Here is a 19,045-nt window from a genome sequence, read left to right on the forward strand (position 1 = left end):
TGGGCAGACCTGCCCACGCACCACCTGCTATGTAGCGGCTGACAATATTCTACTGTAGGCACACATCCATCCGCTTATGTCTCCCCTTTGAAGCGCATGGAGGAATATGGCACAAGTATAAAGCAGTGTGGTTTGAATAGATGTCAACAAATGAAGACAACTCGAGAATCATCCCTGATGGCCAGTTGTAAAATTCAAATAGTTCATCAAGCACAACTGCTTGGCGGTAGGGCTGTTGGGGGATTTTGACTAAGGCGGTCACAAATATTGGTCGATGCAAAAATAAGCATAATTCCTCCACCCGGAACGATTTGGCCACTGTCCATGTTTGCCGCAGGGTCATTTCTTACAGACGCACGCACTGTTCTGCCAGTGGAAAAGCATTGCTCAAAATGACAAGAGGAGCATCTGTAAAGGAATATTTAATGTAATTTAATGATGTATAAAGTAGTTTTAACGTGATGAGTGAGTGAGCTGGATGGGAGTCAGCGTTTTTTTGTTTTTAACCAAAATGCTAATTCTCTTAACAGGTAAATGCCAATCGCGAATGCTAACTGTTTAGCAAAATGGTTTCAAATAGAGTAGAATGTACCATGCATTAAATACGAACATGTATAGTTTCAGATTGAAAGTCCAGCCCACATAAAGGACTAAATGCATGTTAATATATTAAAAAAAATGTGATTAACTGAATACTCGCTAAACTACAAGCTAATTGATCATTAAAAGATTTGATAGTGGCATAGCTACCGCGTTGTTGGTCGTGCCAAGTGAACGCTTATCCTGTTCCGTGAGTGTTTGAGGAAGTGTCACAGTGAAGATTCCATTCACAGTTTTGCCATGTTTTTGCGCACGAGTCTCCTCTGGGGCCACTTTTTTTTTTTGCCAGATTTTCCTTGGCAAGGAAATTTATTTTGGGTTTACCGCACATTGCCTTTTGGATGTCAAAAGCACTTCCTCAGCTTGGGTCAAGTTTAACCTCAGCGCTTCTCACGAGCCTTTCCTGTTGTTGTGGAAGGTGCGCGGAGCCCATAGATGAGGACGAGAGGAGGAGGTTGTGGGGGAAGGTTCATTGTCGCATCCCTCCCGTCTGTACAATACAATAGTGCCTCTCTGATGACAGATGCTGCTTAACCCGCTCTGACCCGCAGAGCTGTGATGTTGCAGCTGAATGACAGGCCCAAAGAGGACACGCGCAGGTTCCACTCCGCGCTTGCCCGACGACGCAGGACGTCGTCTAACAGCCAGAAAAGGGGATCTGTCTCTTTGGGCAACCTCCCCTTGGTAATATATGCCTGCCCGAGCAAGGGCTGACCACCATGAATTAAGAGCAGAAAAGGACACCCACTCGTGTTATCTTGTCCCATTGAGTAAAATATTGAGACAAATTGAGTGCTAAATGACAGGCGAGAGCGACGGTGCTGGAAAGCCTGCAGACTGTCCGTTGTCGTGACGTCGCTTCAGCGGCAGCCCTGAGCTTCATTTGTCATCACTGGAGGCTCAAGGGGGATGAGCGCACGCCATCAGTTTGTCATACTTAACTTGTCTGTCTCCATTTTAAAACACTGAAGACGGAGCTCGCAGGGGATTTTGCGCACGAGTATTAGAACTACTGCGGGAACAATGCCATATTCATTATGTTGATTTCCCCCCACCACCCCTCGCGTTCCTGCCGAGTATACTTGTTTCTTGTGTCGTTAATGGGGTTTTGTTATACACAAAGCTTTTATCAGCTGGAAAATGAACATGAAATGTGGTGTTTCTAAGGGGGCTCTGCAGCAGCGATGGCAGACAGGTCTCAAAGTGTTTTGATATGCAAAAGCTTTTGTGTGTGTGTGTGTGTCTAGGTATAAATAATGATGCTAAATCCAGCTTGGCGTTAGATATGGAAGCGGTTCTCCAGCGGCTTGGTGACAAAAATGTGAGCTTTTTTTTTCTTTCTTTCTTTTCCTCGTCAACGCATGCATGTGTGTGGCTCTTCTTTCTGTTGAACACAAACGTTCCAGGTAACAAAGTTCCTTTCTTCTGGCTCTCGCCCTCGCTTTCTGTCCTTCAGCACGAAGTTATGCTTTGCATATTTGGCCCCCCACAGCCCCCTTGCACTCCTCCAAAAGTGTAGATATACACATCATATAAGCTTTGACATCTTGTCCCCCTCAGCTCCTTCTCCAGAAAAGCGAGCCCGTAACTGATCTATTCGTAAATATGATAGGAAAAATGTTTTGTGTGATCTGTGAGACACTATCGGGGAATACAAGAATTGTCATGATAAAATAATGTTTACAATTTTACCCATGTTTTAAATACATTGTTACCCCTCCCCCACCCATAAAAATCATAAATCACCCATCTTAAATGGCATTAACACTGGTTTCTTCCAATATGAAAATCATTTATTTTTTAATGAAACACGGGGGACATTTCTTTCTTTGTGACCACCAAACAAGGAGGGCATGTGCTCCTGCAGGCTCTGCAAACAACCAGCTGGTGGCGCTGTGTCCGTTCGGTAAAATCCCTCCCGAGGTTCCCAAATGCAAAAAGGCAGCTTGACACCAAAGTGTCCGGACCCTCACAATCTCCACCATCGTGCAAATACATAACCTTAATATGGTGCTCTCCTTTCACAATCCACGCGGCGGCACATTTTTTTGTTGTGAAGTTGCACATAGCCTGCAGCATCCCGTGTGTAAAAGTATATTTAAAAAAAAAAAAAAAAAAAAAGCTAAACTATCACGGTAAATCGTTTCTGTAATCATTTGGAAAGCAAATATTACCTTCTGAAAATAATGTGATTTGTGGAAAGTCAATATAAAACTTCACCTTGCCCCTAAATAATTTTACTGACTAAGTAAAACACAAACGGTTATCAGACTATTCTGAATTTGCCAATCATCTCATTTAATAAAAAATAAAAAAACGACCAAGCAATTAAAAGCTTGGAATTTAAATATTCAGAATAATCACATGTTTTTTAAATACAAACAAAATCATATTTAACGCATTGTCTCTTTGTTATGTGAGCCACTAATTGACATAACTAATTTAAAATGATTCATAATTAAATATACAAGCTGAACTTTTGGTCAATCGCCAGATTATTAATGTTCTACTTTGGGTCAATGGCAGGTACGTTATTGATTATTCGGAAGGGAATGGGGGGGGGGGGCACATTTTGCAACAATGCCTCCAGGTTAGTTTACACTTTGGTTTGACTGTCAAAATCGTGGCGTCGTCCCACCAGAATCCGAAACCCACCAGAACCAATAAATGAGAACTGACATTGCTCCATTTTTAAAATGGACAATTTTTTATGGGATTTATGCAGAAGTGAAGAATGCATTTTCTCCTCAAATTTGTTCCATCGCAGCTCTTTGAAATGTTTGAATCCCATATATTCCAATCAAAAGATGAATGCAATTGTTACCATAACGACCAGTTTGATACACTCAAACAAAAACAAAATGTGAAAGCCATTGGGAAGACTGATTTCCAAAAAAAAAAAAAAAGGTTTGCAAATGTCATCCGCTGTGGACGACTACCTTAAAAGTGTTTGTCCCGCCCCCCAAGCCGTCTCGGGGGCCTCTGATTGGCTGAAGCTTCATGCAAAGAAGTGCTGCTGGAAATGCAAAACTTGTTGCTGGCTGCCTCGGACGCGCTGAACCCGCACACGGCCAAAAGCGCCAACGCCGAGTGCGTGTCTTCCAGTCAAAGTGCTTTGCGTCGCGCGCGCCCTTTCAGCACGCGCTTGTCCGTCCAGAAGGCTCGGGCGGGTTCGGGAGAGCGAAGAGCCAGAAGGTGCAGCGCTTCATCGCGGAGCGAAGCCCCGGCAAGCCAAGCTTGAGGATGCTGTCTCGCCGCTCCGTGCTTGCGGAGTGCGGGTAGTGCACGCCTCGCAGCCTCGGGACCGGAACCGGGACCGCGCCGCTCCCGCGCGTTGACAGGAGCACCGTTGGCGGTGGACTTTACATCAAGACGGAGGACTCGCTGAGCGCCCGCCCTGCAATTAATGACGTTTTTATGGACAATAAAAAATAAAACAAATCATCGACGCTACAAAGACGTCAATGGGACTTTTTTTTTCGTGATGTCATGATGGGACTTTACGCACAAAAGGAGCAGTGGGCATTTTGACACCTGACTGGAATAATTAAGGAGAGGCCTGAATTTAGCAATTATCAAGTTTAGTCTTTTTTTTTTCCTCCTTCTTCTTGTGTGCGCTCCTATCGGTGTGTTAGAGAGAGAGAGAGAGAGAGAGATGTCTTTGTGCCGTGACTTCGCCGTAATGCGCACACGAAACTTTGCTGGATCATTAGCAGGCAGCAAGGTAAATTATGATTATGTGTGTATTATGATTACGTTTGCTTGATCAAACGGCATAAAGTTCATGTATAAGAACACCCGGGATGCTTGTATACATATTCAGACAGCCTTTACCCTTCTAAAAAAAAAAAAAAAAAAACAACTTTCTTGATTTGATCAGACTTTTGAATTCTAGTTTTGAATTGCTTTCGGGAACAGACTGCTTAACGGTCTGCCCAAAGACTCGCAATTTTACGATCATGTGGGATTGATAGCAGAATAGCATGTTTGGGCTGGAAAAGTTTGGTTCTCAGATTAATAGCAGAAACCCCGGCCAATCAGAGAGACAGAAAACCCAACCGAGACTCGACATGGGCTCCCATTATAAAAGTGCCAGTTTTCACGCTGGTGGACCGCCGGGATCCGTGGAACCCGGCATGGGCCCGATGAGCGACCCGCAGATGCTCGGACTCAACATGAACATGAACGGAGAGCAGTATGGAGGTTTTCACTCGCGGGGTCACTCCGACATGCATGCGAGCGGTGGACTTCAGCAGCAGCAGCAGCAGCAGCAGCAAGGAGCCATGCATGGATTTTTTAACAACCAGCAACCTCATCAAGGACATCCTCACGCCCATCAACCTCACCCCCACCAACATCACCCTCACTTCGGGGGGAATTTTGGTGGCCCAGACCCGGGGTCGTCGTGCCTGCATGGTGCCAGGCTATTGGGCTACAATAACAATGCCATGGGACCACAGCAAGGATTTGGAGAGGGATTTGATCCTCTCGCCGAGGGACAGGCAGGGGATGGCTTCCCCCAGCAGCAACAGCGGCCTGGTAACATGCCTGACTTCCAACATCACGGTCCTCCCAGCGGCAGCCACGCCGTGCCTGCCCCCTGCCTCCCCCTGGACCAGTCGCCGAACAGGGCAGCCTCGTTCCACGGTCTGCCTTCGTCCTCCTCGTCCTCCTCCGATTCTCATAGCCTGGAGAATAGACGGATGCACAACCAGGGAGCTGTGGAGGGATTAGATTACAACTTCCCCGGCGAGCCCCCATCCGGACATTTCGACGTACCTGTGTTTTCGCCATCTGAGTCCGAATCGCAGCTCCCCCATTTTGGCCCAGGAAGGCCAGCTCCCGGTGGGAATTTTCCAGGAAACCCTGGCATGCCCCGGACGCCGGCCATGCAGGCCATCTCCAAGGGACACCAACCTCCTCCGCCCCAGCAGCCTCAACACGGGATCTTTTTTGAGCGTTTCGGAAATGGCAGGAAGGTGCCCGTGGGAATGGACCCGGGGGTCAATGCGAGACATCCTCTCATGCAACAGCAACAACAGGCTGGCTTGATAGCTAGACAGAACTCGTGCCCCCCTGGCCTCCCCCGACCCCCTCAGGCTGAGTCTGGCTCCACTAACCCGAACATTCTGGACGGAGGGGTGATGATGAGTGGCCAACACAATCAGTTTGAATATCCCATTCACAGACTGGAAAATAGGGGTCTGCACCCCTATGGGGACCCTATGTTTAATATGCAACAGCCAGCTCCTCTTCCCTCCCAACAGCCCCCAAATCAGAGACTACAACACTTTGATGCTCCTTACATCAACATGGCAAAAAGGCCTCGATTTGACTTTCCTAATGCGCACGGAGGTGAAGGTTGGTGTGGCGGCATGGAAAATCACCTCTCCCCCACCTCCTATCCTGGACTGCCAGGGGAGTTCACCCCACCTGTGAATGAAGGTTTCCCACCTGGTCCGCTGCAGCACACGGGGCCTGAGCAGCAGTCTTTACAGCAGCGACAGAACGCCGCCATGATGATAAAGCAAATGGCTTCTCGCAACCAGCAGCAGAGAATGAGGCAGCCCAGTCTGCAGCAACTCGGTCACCACGGTGATGTGCCTCCGGGCCCGCTCGGTCACGGAGGCCCGGTGGGGGGCATGCCTCAGCCCAACTTTGACAGGGAAAATGGAGGTAGAATGGCCAACGTTGACGGACAAAACCCGCACGTAAACCAGGACAACTCCTGGTTCCAAGGGTCCCACCCTCCTGGGGAGATGATGTCACGGCGTATGGGTGGAGCAGGCAATGACTCAGGGCCCCACGACATGGGTCTCCAGCAGAATGGGGCTGCGATGATGTTTAGGCCAGGTATGGGCATGCAAGAACCCATGAGAATACCCGGAGATGGACATGTACAGGCTCTCCATTCTCCGGGCTTGCACTCACAGTTCAGCGGTAACATGGGCAACCTCTCCCAAATGCAGTCTCCGGGAGCGGGAGGAGGAACCGGACATCCAAGTGCACCAACAGAGAGGCGACCACCTGAATTCCCAGCACCTCCAATAGGAGCACAACCACCGTTTGCCTACGGAGGAGCAAACCGTCAGGGGCCAGCTCACAATGTACCCCAGGGGGTGACCACCTCACCGGGCAGCTACCCTCCTCAGTCTGAGTTCCCCTCGGGCCAGCGGTCATCTGTTAGCAAGCTTGGTGCTCTGTCCCTTGGGAATTTTAACAAAACCAGCGCTAAAGACAGCGTTTTTGGCCAGAGCTGCCTGGCGGCCCTTTCCACGGCGTGCCAGAACATGATTGCAAGCCTCGGGGCGCCCAACCTCAACGTAACGTTCAACAAGAAGAACCAAAACGAGGGCAAGCGAAAACTGAGTCAGACAGAGCAGGACATTAATAGCAGCACATCTAACGGGACTGGCAGTGCTGGGCCTGAATATTTTCAGAGCAGCACTTCTCAGAACAACCAGCTGCCCGGCACTGGGAATAGCAACGCTAAGCCTGCAAGTCAAAACCAGACGGTGCAGGGGGAAGCCAGTGCCCTCTCCCCAAATTACAACATGGACGCTACCCCGTGCAGTGAGGGGAAGGCAACAACAGGGAGTGGGAGAGGGAGAGGGAGGAGAAAAAGAGACAGTGGACATGTGAGCCCTGGAATTTTTTTTTCCTCTGAAAATGGAAACCCTGTTGTGAGTCCAGGCCAGCAAACCCCTTCGGCTGGTGTTGGGGAGAGGGGTGGCGGGGCCACACCCCATGACAAACACCTGCAGTCACCCTCTTGGGGCAAAGGAGGCGACCTGTTGTTGGGGGACCAGGCTGACCTGATGTCCTCTCTGGACAGCGGCATTCAAAGTGTCGCCAAGTCTGACGGCAGCTCGCCCCGCGTGGACTTCCCCGATGATGTCAGCGCCCACTTTGGCAATGAGGACGAGGTGTCGTCCAGCTCGGATGCGGGAGGCTCCTCGGCCAATAAGCCCAGTCGCAGTCCCATGATCAATGGCTCGCCCAAAATGCAAATAAATGGACAGAAGGCCTTAGGCATAGGCATCAGCAATCATACTACCTCGACACCAGACAGCTACGGACTGAGTGCCGGCGGAGCGACGGCCGGAAGCGGGGTGAGCCATCCGGGGACTCCCGGGATGGAGCAGGTACGCACCCCGTCCAGCACTTCTGCTCAGGACGAAATCCACCCTCTGGAGATTCTTCAGGCCCAGATCCAGCTGCAAAGACAGCAGTTCAGCATCTCGGAAGACCAGCCGCTGGCCATGAAAAACGGCAAAAAGAACGGCGAGTGTCCGTCTCAGAACGGAGACAACGAGCTGGCGGGCCGCAGCCCCGATACCGGGAAGGGTTCAATGGGCACCATTGACCTTGACACACTGATGGCAGAGCAGCACGCCACCTGGTACGTGCCCAGCGACAAGGCCATGATGGACGGCGCCGAGGATGACAAGTCCGTGGGACTCTGGGAAAAGAACAAGAGCCAAAGCAGCAGCAAAGAAGGTAAGAATGTCTTTTTCTTTTTTTTTGTCTTTCTTTTATTTTGTATATTATTTATTATATTATATTCAACATTGCATTCCATGTCGATGAGCAGCATACTTGACTTATGAATGCCCAAGTATATTTCCTTGAATTCAATTGCATGATCTGAAGTGCAGCACAAAATTAAAAACAAAATAACAAGGTGCATATGCAATATATACACATATATGTATGTAAATACATTAGTTTTAAAATACCGTCTTAAATTTTAATATATTTAACCAGTTGGAAAAATCTCTCCCCAATTTAGAAAACAGGATTCAGTTTGTCCTAATAGTTTGAAATCGTTGACGAAATATATAAGATAACATATTGGAGCAGCCTAAAAATCCTTTGGACAGCACAAAGACTGTTGCCTTTCTCTCCCCCCTTATGGTGTATTTTTTACATTTTTTTAAAAATAGAATTCCTCATTGGAGTGACACTTGAAAAGAACCCTTTGCGAAAAGTCAACATTTCCCCTGGTTCCTTATCTCAGTTTTCAGGGTGAACAACTGCATTGAGATGATTAATAGCTTTTAGAGGATGTGCGACTCGGCAGTGGGGCTTCCCTCGCCTTGTTACGTGTTTGTTTATGTTATTACCATGGGATAATACGCAGCTGCTGAAATGGAATGGCCTTTAAATTGGATGGAAATGTTTGTTTACTCCCCCCCCCATATATGAAATATTACGTCATTTTAATTACATTTCAGATTTTTACATTATCATGTAAAACGTAGCTGTGCTATTTAATACCGAATGGAAGACATGCCATTACCATAATAGCATACACATTTTTGAGAAAATATGTTTTTTTATTGTCCTTTTATTTACCTTCTTTTTGTGTACAAGTAGTATTAGAAATTCATATAATGTTGCGTTGTGCAATATACAAATTGTGTAGTCACATAAATTTGAAAATTAATCAACTGAGGTTTTAATACCAAAGTTTAACACTTTAATGCATTTTTTCCACGTAGTTAAGCTAGAATTTGCTATAATTGTTATAACACACTATACATTTTTCTCCCACAATAACAATAATTATCCTATAATAATAATGAACATACATATTCTCTGCTGCTGATACTAATATTAATATGTAATTGTTTCTACAGTTATTATAACATTGATTTCAGTTTCACATTTTCAGCAGACATTTGTTTATACTGAACTCTCTTGTGTAGTAGCATTAACAGTTATATATATGAAAATTTAGCATTTTATTAAATTGTGGGTTTTTTTTTTTATTCCTCCACATGAAGCAAACTACTCAAATGTCATTGTCCTGTGACAACATTTAAAAGGCTGTTAACTACCTTCACCTATAAGCACCCACCATCTTTTGGGTGCTTTATTTTATTTTTTTGGCAATAATAATAATAATAATAATAATGCGAGTATACATGAATATATTTGTATTGGGCACTGTCTGCCGTGTCTCCAGCGCCTCTTTGTTCTGTTGACTGCAGGCGTCGATGGAGATGGAGGGTGGGGGGTGGGGCTGGGGTGCGGGGTGTGCGTGGGGGGCGCACAGCGAGCAGTGTCTGGTTTCAGGGTTTCTCGCGCGGCGTTTACGTGCGACTGGGAGGCGGCTGGTTAACGCTAACGCAATAACTCGTAACCAGAGGCCTGATAATCACTTCAGACCAACAGGAAAATAACATTAGCCCAGATGATCATACGAGGCCCTTCTGCTGTTTGCTTTGCCCGCAACTAGTCGTCTCGCACTCAGATTAATGAATAGTGACTCCAGCTTTTTAATTTCCCTGATTTATGGATGTGGTCCAAAGAGGTGCACAAGCGCTGCTAATTTATGCCAACTTCTGTCAAAACAACTGTGCCAGCCGAGTGTGTATATTATGAAGCTGAAGGCGTATATTGTATACATATGATTGTGCGTTTTGAGATCTACAGTACCGACGGCTTTTGCCTCTGCCTTTGCCGGCGAGACCCGGCACTATTTGTCAGGCGGGCTTCCTTCACCCTGTTGCGTGCGCACACAAATCAGCGAGAAGCAAGAATGGCCTTTTCTCCTCTCGCCTCCTTTCTAGCTCCCGCCGCCCTCCCTGCACGGACAAGCGGCACGCGGCTCGGGAGCGATCGATAGCTAGTTAGCACAAATCACGGCTCCTGACAGTTTTTCATTTGAGTGCTTCAGACAGCGAAGATGGGGAGGGGGGGGGGGGGGGGGAGAAAAAAGATGGCAGAGGTACATTTGGGAGATGGGCGATTTGGAGATTGAATGTGAAGCTTGGCTTTACGTTGGAGGGAGTAAGTAACGTAACATCCTACTTTAAGATAACGCACATCGTGGTTCCTTAAGGGATGCTTTTGTCACAAGCAGAACTATCCACCTGGACCAATCGGGTTTGAAGTCGCTCATCTCGTCTGCGAGTCTCTACAATTAACCGAACGTGGGATTCTTTTCACAAGCGTCCAAGAGATCGAGCTTTTTTTTTTTTGTTCCATGCTTGTGTTGGTTTATTTTTTTTGTAGTTACCTTGAAGTCATATGCATTATTAATAGATTATTTTTCTTGGGTTTTGGTTCATGTTATTTTCTCAAAACACATTCTGATTTCTGGAATTGAGATGTCAGACAGGCAAATTGCGTTTGTTTAAATTATGTTCGGGAGTCGCTCAGGGTCAGTCTAATTTCCCTCTTTTTTTTTGATTTGTTTAAAAATCTTCACTCCCAAGTTGTAGTTTACAGTTATGAGCATTACAGAAAGGGGGGGGGGGGTGTACATCATCTTGTAATGTTTACACGAGTTAAAAACAGAAGATTTTTTTTTTTTTAAAAGTGCTTTTGTTGTTTGGCCGGTGTGCCCCAGCTCACGCTCCAGAGGGATGCGTGCTGCCTTCACCATCGATCCACTCAGCGGGTCCTTTTTGGCCTCCCCCTTTCTGCGCCCGTTTGGATATTTTTAGTTGAGAAGGAAGTTACTTTTGAGCTCACCCTCGCGAGGTTGCAATAAGTCTTCCACACATGATGTCAGTTCTCGCCGTGCACGTTATCTCTCTCTTTTTTTTTTTTTTTGGTAATGTGCGCAGCCTCGATAACACGCGAGCAGAAATCGGACGGAGGAAGTGAACGCGCTATTTTTGTTTTTCCTTTTCGCTCGTTTCGCCGCACGAACTTGTTTTATTTCCTCTCTTTCTGTCAAACGCATTTTGAACTACTTCACAACTGACCTTGTTAAACAGTTTTGCTGTTCACTCGGAGTAATACGTCTTTAAAGAGCTCAGATTGTGATCAAATCTCTGCCACTCTGACTTTGACAGATTTGACAAAGCGAGAGCTTGGATGTTACAATACCAGTAGAATCTGCTGTAATCTGCACACACACACACAAAGTTGTATTGATATCTCAGCATTGAGAAGGATCCTGCGAGACTACCTGCTTTTTGACATTTCACTACAACAACACCTCAACAAACTGGGTCAGTAATTTGTATTTCCTGTTTTGAAACAGGGTAAAAAAAAAATTATAATAATCAAGTGATTGGCACTCGCTTGCATGTGGGAGAAAAAAAAAAACAGCTCGGGGCAGCGCTGTGTGCTTTACCTGTCATTACACAGTCTTTCATATTGACTTTTTCAACCACACACTTCCACAAAGCCCCGCGCGCACTTCTCTCTTGTGCAGCGGCGATAATCGTTATGATAATCATAGCAATTAGCTTTGCTGGTATTGTTTCCAAAAGACATAATTCATCTGAAGGCAACTCCCGCAATTTGACCTGGTTATTGACAGCTTCATTAGGAGCAGAATTGCTCGTGTTTCTCTGCAGCGAATTTCAGCACCGGGATTGCATTTTAAGCAACGTTGAGAAGAAAAAGCCAAGCAGTTGTTGTTTTGCCAAATTGAACTGGACTTGTGTTGTGAGATTCTTCTATTAGATGAGAGGTATGCAACTCAAGGTTTTATTTTTATTTTTTTCTGTGCGCTTTTGTGTGTTATGTAGACACTGCAACTTGATAGTGTGGATGTGTCAGCTGCAGACATAAAGTTTGATTTATTTCCAGCGTGTCAGACTCACCAGTCCACCCCATTGACCCGGCGGCCCCTCGACCTCTTCTCTTTTTCGGCGTGGCGGAATGTGTTAAAGCAGAAATAAGTATTGATGGGGTTTAGATATAATGTGTGATTTGGAGAAATGCTGCACGGTCAAAGACGGCATTTTATCAAGTTGAAGGAAGGTGTCAGTCGGGCTTGTTGGGTTTAAACAAACGCAAAAAAGTTTGTCTGACAAGTTGATTTCCCAGAGGAAAAAAAAAAAATTCAGCATGTGGTTAATGTCCCCCTTACATGGATGCATTAATCTTGTAGTTTCACATATTGAAAAGTTTAAAAAAAAAAAAAAGATTGTCTTGTTTACCACTTGCCATTCAACTGTGGGAGTTAATAAAAAAAAAGGGCAAAAAGAACCCGATTAGTACAAAGCCACAGGAAGGTGTTGGGTTTATGTCTCTGCTTGTAAAAAAAAAAAAAAAAAAAAAAAAAGGCGCCGTACGTGTTCTCGGCTCTCTTGAGGTGTCAGTGTTGTCACACTGCCAGCAGTCGTTATGTTATTTGCCATACAGCTTGTTGTCAGGCATCTTTAATTTGTATTGAGGAATTGACAAATGACTTATGACACCTGAGCTTTTTTCTCTTTGGAGACAAGTGGAAGCTGATTGAGGGAAAGCGAAAGTATGAGTGATAGTGGCAGATAAAGACTCTCTCTCTCTCTCTCTCTCAAAGGAAAGTGAAATGTGCTAGTTTTGCATTCATAACAATAGAAAACAGCAAAAAAAAAAAAAAAAAAAAGATTTTCACTGTAGAAATCAGACTTTGCATGTCTACGTTGCATTTTAATTCTTTTTAAGTGCATTTCCAAAAGCGACCGCCGCCTTTAAACGTCAGGTTTCGTATTTAACTGTTAAAGAAAGAAAGAAAAGTTTGGAATTTTCTGCAATGTGCTGAGGCAAAATAGAGACGGAGAAGTAGATCAATATGTCAGCGGCTTGGATGACACGCTGGACAGGTCATAGACACGCTTGTGAGTTATGAAGGGCCCACTAAATCACTTCCCATGTTCTGCTTTGTGTCTGCTTTCCTCAGCGCTTCTTGTGGCCAGAGAGGTGTGTGTGCAGTTGTACGTGCGTGCGCATGAGAGAAGGTAACAGGCGCTGAGGGCAATGCCTGCCTGGACAGGCTTCTCTCTCTTTTCTTTTTCTTTTTCTTTTTCTTGCTCGCTTAAAGTTGCAGGCCAGAGAACAGAGAGGAAATTCAAACCAAAATAACCTCTGCACCCTTGTTGGAGAAATGTGCTCCCCCGCCCCACCCCCACGCCCTTCTCCCTCGCCCCGATCCTCCCTCTTCTGAGGCAAAGGTCACAGTTTGGGAGTTGGGTGGAGTTTTTTTTTTTTTTTTTTTTTTTTTTTTTAGGGGAGTGGTGGGGGGTGTTGCAAAGGCACCTCGCTTGTCCTCCTCGCTTGAGGTACATTTTGAGGTGTTCAAAAAGCACTTTTTTCAGATCATTTCAAGTCTTGTATTTTTGTTTTCCCTCCTTGTACGGTTGGTGACGGATTCTTTGTGCTGACAAAGACGGAATTCGCTCACCAGGTCGTCCTTGGTTCTAGTTGTTATGCTAAAGGAATCTGACCTGATGTCACGCAATGTCACAGGAGCCGAGGCCTTTGGGGTGTTTTTGTCAGCGAAGCGGCGCGGCCCGATTGGGCTCGCCGCGCGGCGTTCAGAGAAGATAGGGTCGCGCCCCCCGGGGAGCGGGAGGTCAAAGGTGAAGTGTCGTCATGGAAGTGGAGCTCGGGACGGGGAGAGGGCAGAGCCGCCGCCGCTTGAGATTTTGGAGCCTGGGAAATCAACGTGACGGCCGTGAGGAACCGGCGCCAGAAAAAAAAGAAGAAGCCTTGTAAAATTCGAACTCTCTTGCGCACACTTTGTCTCCCCCCCTGCCATCTTTTTTTGTTTTTTAAAAGCTACAGTTCATCACAGCAACTCATTTTGCTCGTTTTCGCTATATTAACTTCAAAGACCGCTGCAGTTATTTTTAAACCCAAGCAAACGTTCAAAAACAATCTTGGTAGAGTTATTGTCTGCCTCCTCCTCTTCCTCGTCCTCCTCCTCGTGGGTTGCTGATCGGAGTGACATGGAAAGCGGTTCCCAGACGCGCTCTCGTCGTCGTACGCGCTCCCCCGCTGGTGTGCGTGCGCAATCGCCGTTGTGCATGTGTGCGAGAGAGATAGAGATAGACAAAAGAGAGAGAGAGAGAGGGAGCATCGTCATCAAACACTAAATGACAGCGTCACCACACCGGAAGCCAAAGCGATGTCAATGAATCCTATTGAATTTGGTATTTGTTGAGCACATGGCGGCAGTAATCTTGTCTGCTTGTACCAAGTTTGACGACATTTCGATGTTTTTGCCTCCTCAGGCTTCGCATTCTCCTTTTCTCGCCGCTTGTTGATGCTGAGCTGTAAGTCCCCCTCAGATGAATGGGCTATTATTGATATTAGCACGAATATGGAATTTGTGTAAGTCAGCGAGCTGCTTTAGCGAAATGGTTCTTGTTGGGAGGTTAGGTTTCCCTGTGTCGCTGTGATCTGGGATTTGGACTCGTGTGATGTAGAATTTGACACCGGCCTTTCCACTTGTGAGCAAGTACACCTTTGTGGATAATCTGTTCAATTCAGGTGTGAAGAATCCCAATTTTTCTCCCCAATTAGAAAATGTCATATTGTATCATCATCCCTAGCGTGTATCAGGCCCGCTGGGAATTTTTAACCCAATTCATGGGCAGGGTGGCAATTTTTTGCCTTATTGAGATAAAAGTCTCCTCACAGCCCACAATCAAGAAAATAATTTTTCGTTTATGGTTTTATGATAACTTGAGGCAGCCATGTTGAGTCAGGAAGGAAAGGGAGATAATTCTGTGCTAACTTTGACCGATGAGTTGTCCTCTCCTGATACCAAATTATGGCTTCAGATTAAATACTGAAGGATATAATGCGTGAAAATCATGATGTCCCAAAAATGGGACGCTGCCCACGAATGGGTTTAAAGTCATATTTTTTCCCTGAATGCGTTTGTACTTTAGAGGCCACGCTGAGGGTGTAGAATCACTGATTGTAGTTATCTTGTTATTTTCAGGTGATATATGACCGGCTGTGATGGCCCGCATGCGTGAGTGCATCTAAATATACGCACGCGCGGGCACGGCAGCGGTTGGCGTGTTGCGCGTCTTGGGCCGAGCGTGTTGTCAGTTTGCTGTGTGTCAGCAGTGAGCCAGGGGAACGCTTGGCTGCCTATTCAGGCCGGTGCGGACCCCGCTGTGCCCAGCTAGCATGAGCTGCCGGCGGCGGCTGCTGAGACGAGAGAGTGCGAGCGGGTGGAGGGAGACAATATGCGCGGAGGGGGGTGGGGGGTTGGCTTGCCATCCCGAGGTGTATATAAAACCGCACCCTCTGGCGAACCCCTGACATCGCTCTAAATCCCGATGTCGCCCTCACCGTGTCCGCCCTCTTAACATCTCGCTTTCTTGGGGTGAGAGAAATTTTTTTTTTTCCGCCCTCCAAAATCCGCGCAGTCAAACCAGACAACGGGGAGGCTTGGCTGTCTGACCTTTTACCAAATCCTCCACTTTTCCATTCCAGTGGTCACACTCCAGACAGGCTGGGGGGCAAGCCCTTGTGTGTCTGCCTGCCTCGGTCGTCCTTGCTGCATGACCAGGTTAGGATTTGAGGAGGGGGGGGTGACAGTGCTAAACAAAAGCGCCTTCCCACCCAAAAGTACAGTTCAGATTGTTTTGCTTTTTCCACCGTCAAGACTAAAGGATTCCAGAACAACTGATCCATTCTGTCATTGTTGTTATTTTTGCCTCACGTTTCCAGTCGCAGTGGTTTGAAATATGAAAAGGAAGCAGCACTGGTGACAATTGGAACTGCGCACCCCCCCCCCCCCCAAATTCTAAGATCATCTTGTAAGAAACATAAAATTCTGGAAGTCCTCCATTGTTTTCCTATGCGTTACGTGTCCCTTTTCCTCTTCATGTTGGATTTTTTGGTTCCACTTTGAAGCTATGATACCACTTTATTTTTTTTTACAGCCATCAGCATTATGACTAAATATCCCGCGGTGGAAATTACGCCAACTTTTGCTTCGCTACCCTTCCAAACTGCGCGCGGCGATCTGAACTGAAGCGAACCGTGGCGTCGGTGGGGAACGCGGTTCGGCGTGCGCCGTCAATGTCGGTCCGCGTGACGCACGGAGCTCGGCTCGTCCGGTCTCGCTGCTGCTCCAAATACTGGGATCCTCTGGTCCCTGCGTGACACTGATCCGTTTCAAACACGCGCGTGGCGCTGAAGCAGAAGTTGAGGCGTGTTTGTGCAAAGGAGATGGGAGAGTAATCAGACTGGATGTCTTCAAACACTTCCTCTTGTGCTCTTGGCTAGAAGGAAAAATCCAAAGCACGTCGGGCCTCCATTACTCGCGACGTGTCTCTCCTCCCTCCGAGCCTCTCGTCCTCCGTGCCCCGACATATTGGCACATGATATATAGTTTAGAAAGAACTTCCTGTCCTCGTCAATCTTCCCCTTGACTAAGTTTTTCATTACACGGCTCGGAGAGATTTCTCCTCGCGGGCGTCAGCATTAACTCCGGCACGGCAGATTTTTTAATATGATGTATAATCAACCTGTGTATGGATTTTTTTTCGGCCACGGCCGTTCGTTATGAGCCCTCCGCGGCTCTGCGACGCGAGGTCGATACGCCGGCGCGTGGGGTCAAGCGGGGTTAAAGGCCAGTTTTGTCGGTGCCCTTTCACCCCCTGATTAGGGGTCGGTGCAGATTTTCACGAGAGACCATCGGAGGTTTGTTCCGTTCTTGCGTGTCTGATCGGAGGAGCGCGAGAAGACGCGTTCGCATTTCGAGTTGACATCCACGGAGCGGCTGAACACTTACATTAATATCACTGTGCAGATTTCGAGTGGGATGTGCAATGACGCCGGTTTGCATTAAATTTGATTGAAATTGTTCATCTGCCGGTTCCTATATGTTGCGCAATATCAAAATTTTAATCAACATTTTCCTGTCTCCCATCGCCTGCAGAATCTGAGCTGTCCCAGAGCAAGGCCGGAGTCGGGGCCGCCGGGGCCGGAGGAGGAGGAGGAGGGGGAGGAGGGGGAGGGAACCACCTTCAGTGCCTGTCCGTCCACTGCACAGACGAGCTGGGGGACACGAAGGGCAGAGGAGGGCCCGTCTCTTCTTGGCGCTCGCTCCACTCTGATATTTCCAACCGATTTGGGACATTCGTGGCGGCACTGACTTGAATCAAAAAGCGGTCCCGCCGCAGAAGAACAGGACAAAACCGAGAAGAAAAAAGGGCAACGGACGATGGCGGTGACAGGACGCGGAAAATGCGGGCCCCTCTTGCCTGTTCAGGGAGAGAATGACTTTCACATATAAATGCAAAATACACACCCACACACACACACACACATAAACATACAATTGTCACGTCAAACACATGCAGTCACTCGCTCGGACACTGCTGGACAATAGAGCTTGGGCTCTACTCAACCACGCCCGGTCTGGAAAACCTCAAATCAAATGTATATTTTTTTTTTCCCCTTTGCTTTTGTTTTTGTTTTGTTTTCAAGAAAAGTATAAACTTGTCTAACGATGATTATGAGATAGCAAAAGCAGATACTATATTCAGTTGCCACTGGCTGTAATTGTGTAGCAGTGTTGACGTGTGATGTACTTGGCGGGCTGGGGATTTTTTTTTTTTTTTTTTTAAAGGATGTTAGTAAATATGGCCTTTCTGCTCAACTCACTTCCACATAGAGCTCTAATGTAAATATAGTTTAACCCATTGTAAGCAACTGTTGCCCCAAAAAGTGATCATATATGGATTTGGTCATATTTTGATCATTTTTTCCCCATCTCAAATGAGCGAGCAACTTTGTTTGAATGAATCCAGAAGCATAACACAAGACAGATGAATATGCATGAATGTATTTTTGATTTTTTTTCCTCCCAAATACAACTATTTGCCTCCATGTCCAGGCAACTTTTTTTTTAACCTGTATCATTGCTGCTGTTCATTTATGTTGTAAAAAAAAAAAAAAAAAAAAAAACTTCTCACATATTCATGAGCTCAACCTTGTATACAATTCAGCCAATGGGAACTGAAATGGCAGCATTTGCATTGTTTTAATAAGGGAATTGATAAAAAAAAAATGGCTATTGGTATTGCACATGTAAAATAAGATTTAAAAAAATGCTGTGTGTTGGGCAATCTTGTAATCTTTAAATAAAGCTTCTGTTGAATTTGAATTTCTGAAACAATAGATGGAGGACTGTGACAGCAATTTATGAACTGATTTCTTTTTTTGTTTACTTTTTAAAAGATAAGTAAAGTGCAGTCGTCTGTTTTCCTGCATATTGTATATATCTGTATATGTTTTATTGAGTAACTAAATAACAATAAATATGATGTTAAAGGTGGAACTTTGTTGCCTGCCGGTCTCCATGTCCACAACAACAAAGTATTATTTTTAAATACCGCAGTACTGTATAATACCGTATGCAAAATATCTGTAGTACAATTAAAATGAGCGCTACCACAAGGAAGTGCACGGAGCTTGCAGGTTCCTGTCAATGAGACTTTATAGGAAAATGAGATGTGGCAAATCAGTCTTCGTGTATTCTGATTGAGGAAAATGATTATTTCTGCTCGCACCCGTTCCCGATGCTCGTCTCAAGAAATATGAAAAGTTGAATTTGGCAGCCAGGGTGGGGGTCGGGGCGGGGCCAAATGGGCATGTGTCAATTTTTTCCCCCTGTTCGACAGCACTGGTTACTTGTGAGTCTCACGAGCAAGGCCTGGCAAACTGCCAAGAGGGGCGTGGA

General features: G+C 46.3%; 1 protein-coding gene across 1 annotated transcript; it reads left to right on the forward strand.

Moving 5' to 3' along the window:
* The first annotated feature begins 1,559 nt into the window (after window positions 1-1,559).
* On the forward strand, window positions 1,560-18,636 carry mn1b (meningioma 1b). Its single transcript, XM_061818012.1, has 2 exons — window positions 1,560-8,100; window positions 17,240-18,636. Exons 1-2 carry the CDS (start codon window positions 4,584-4,586, stop codon window positions 17,458-17,460), a joined length of 3,738 nt encoding a protein of 1,245 aa, XP_061673996.1. The 5' UTR covers window positions 1,560-4,583; the 3' UTR covers window positions 17,461-18,636.
* The last annotated feature ends 409 nt before the right edge of the window (window positions 18,637-19,045 follow it).

This window comes from Syngnathoides biaculeatus, chromosome 4 (genome assembly GCF_019802595.1).
Source record: "Syngnathoides biaculeatus isolate LvHL_M chromosome 4, ASM1980259v1, whole genome shotgun sequence".
Taxonomy (NCBI): domain Eukaryota; kingdom Metazoa; phylum Chordata; class Actinopteri; order Syngnathiformes; family Syngnathidae; genus Syngnathoides; species Syngnathoides biaculeatus.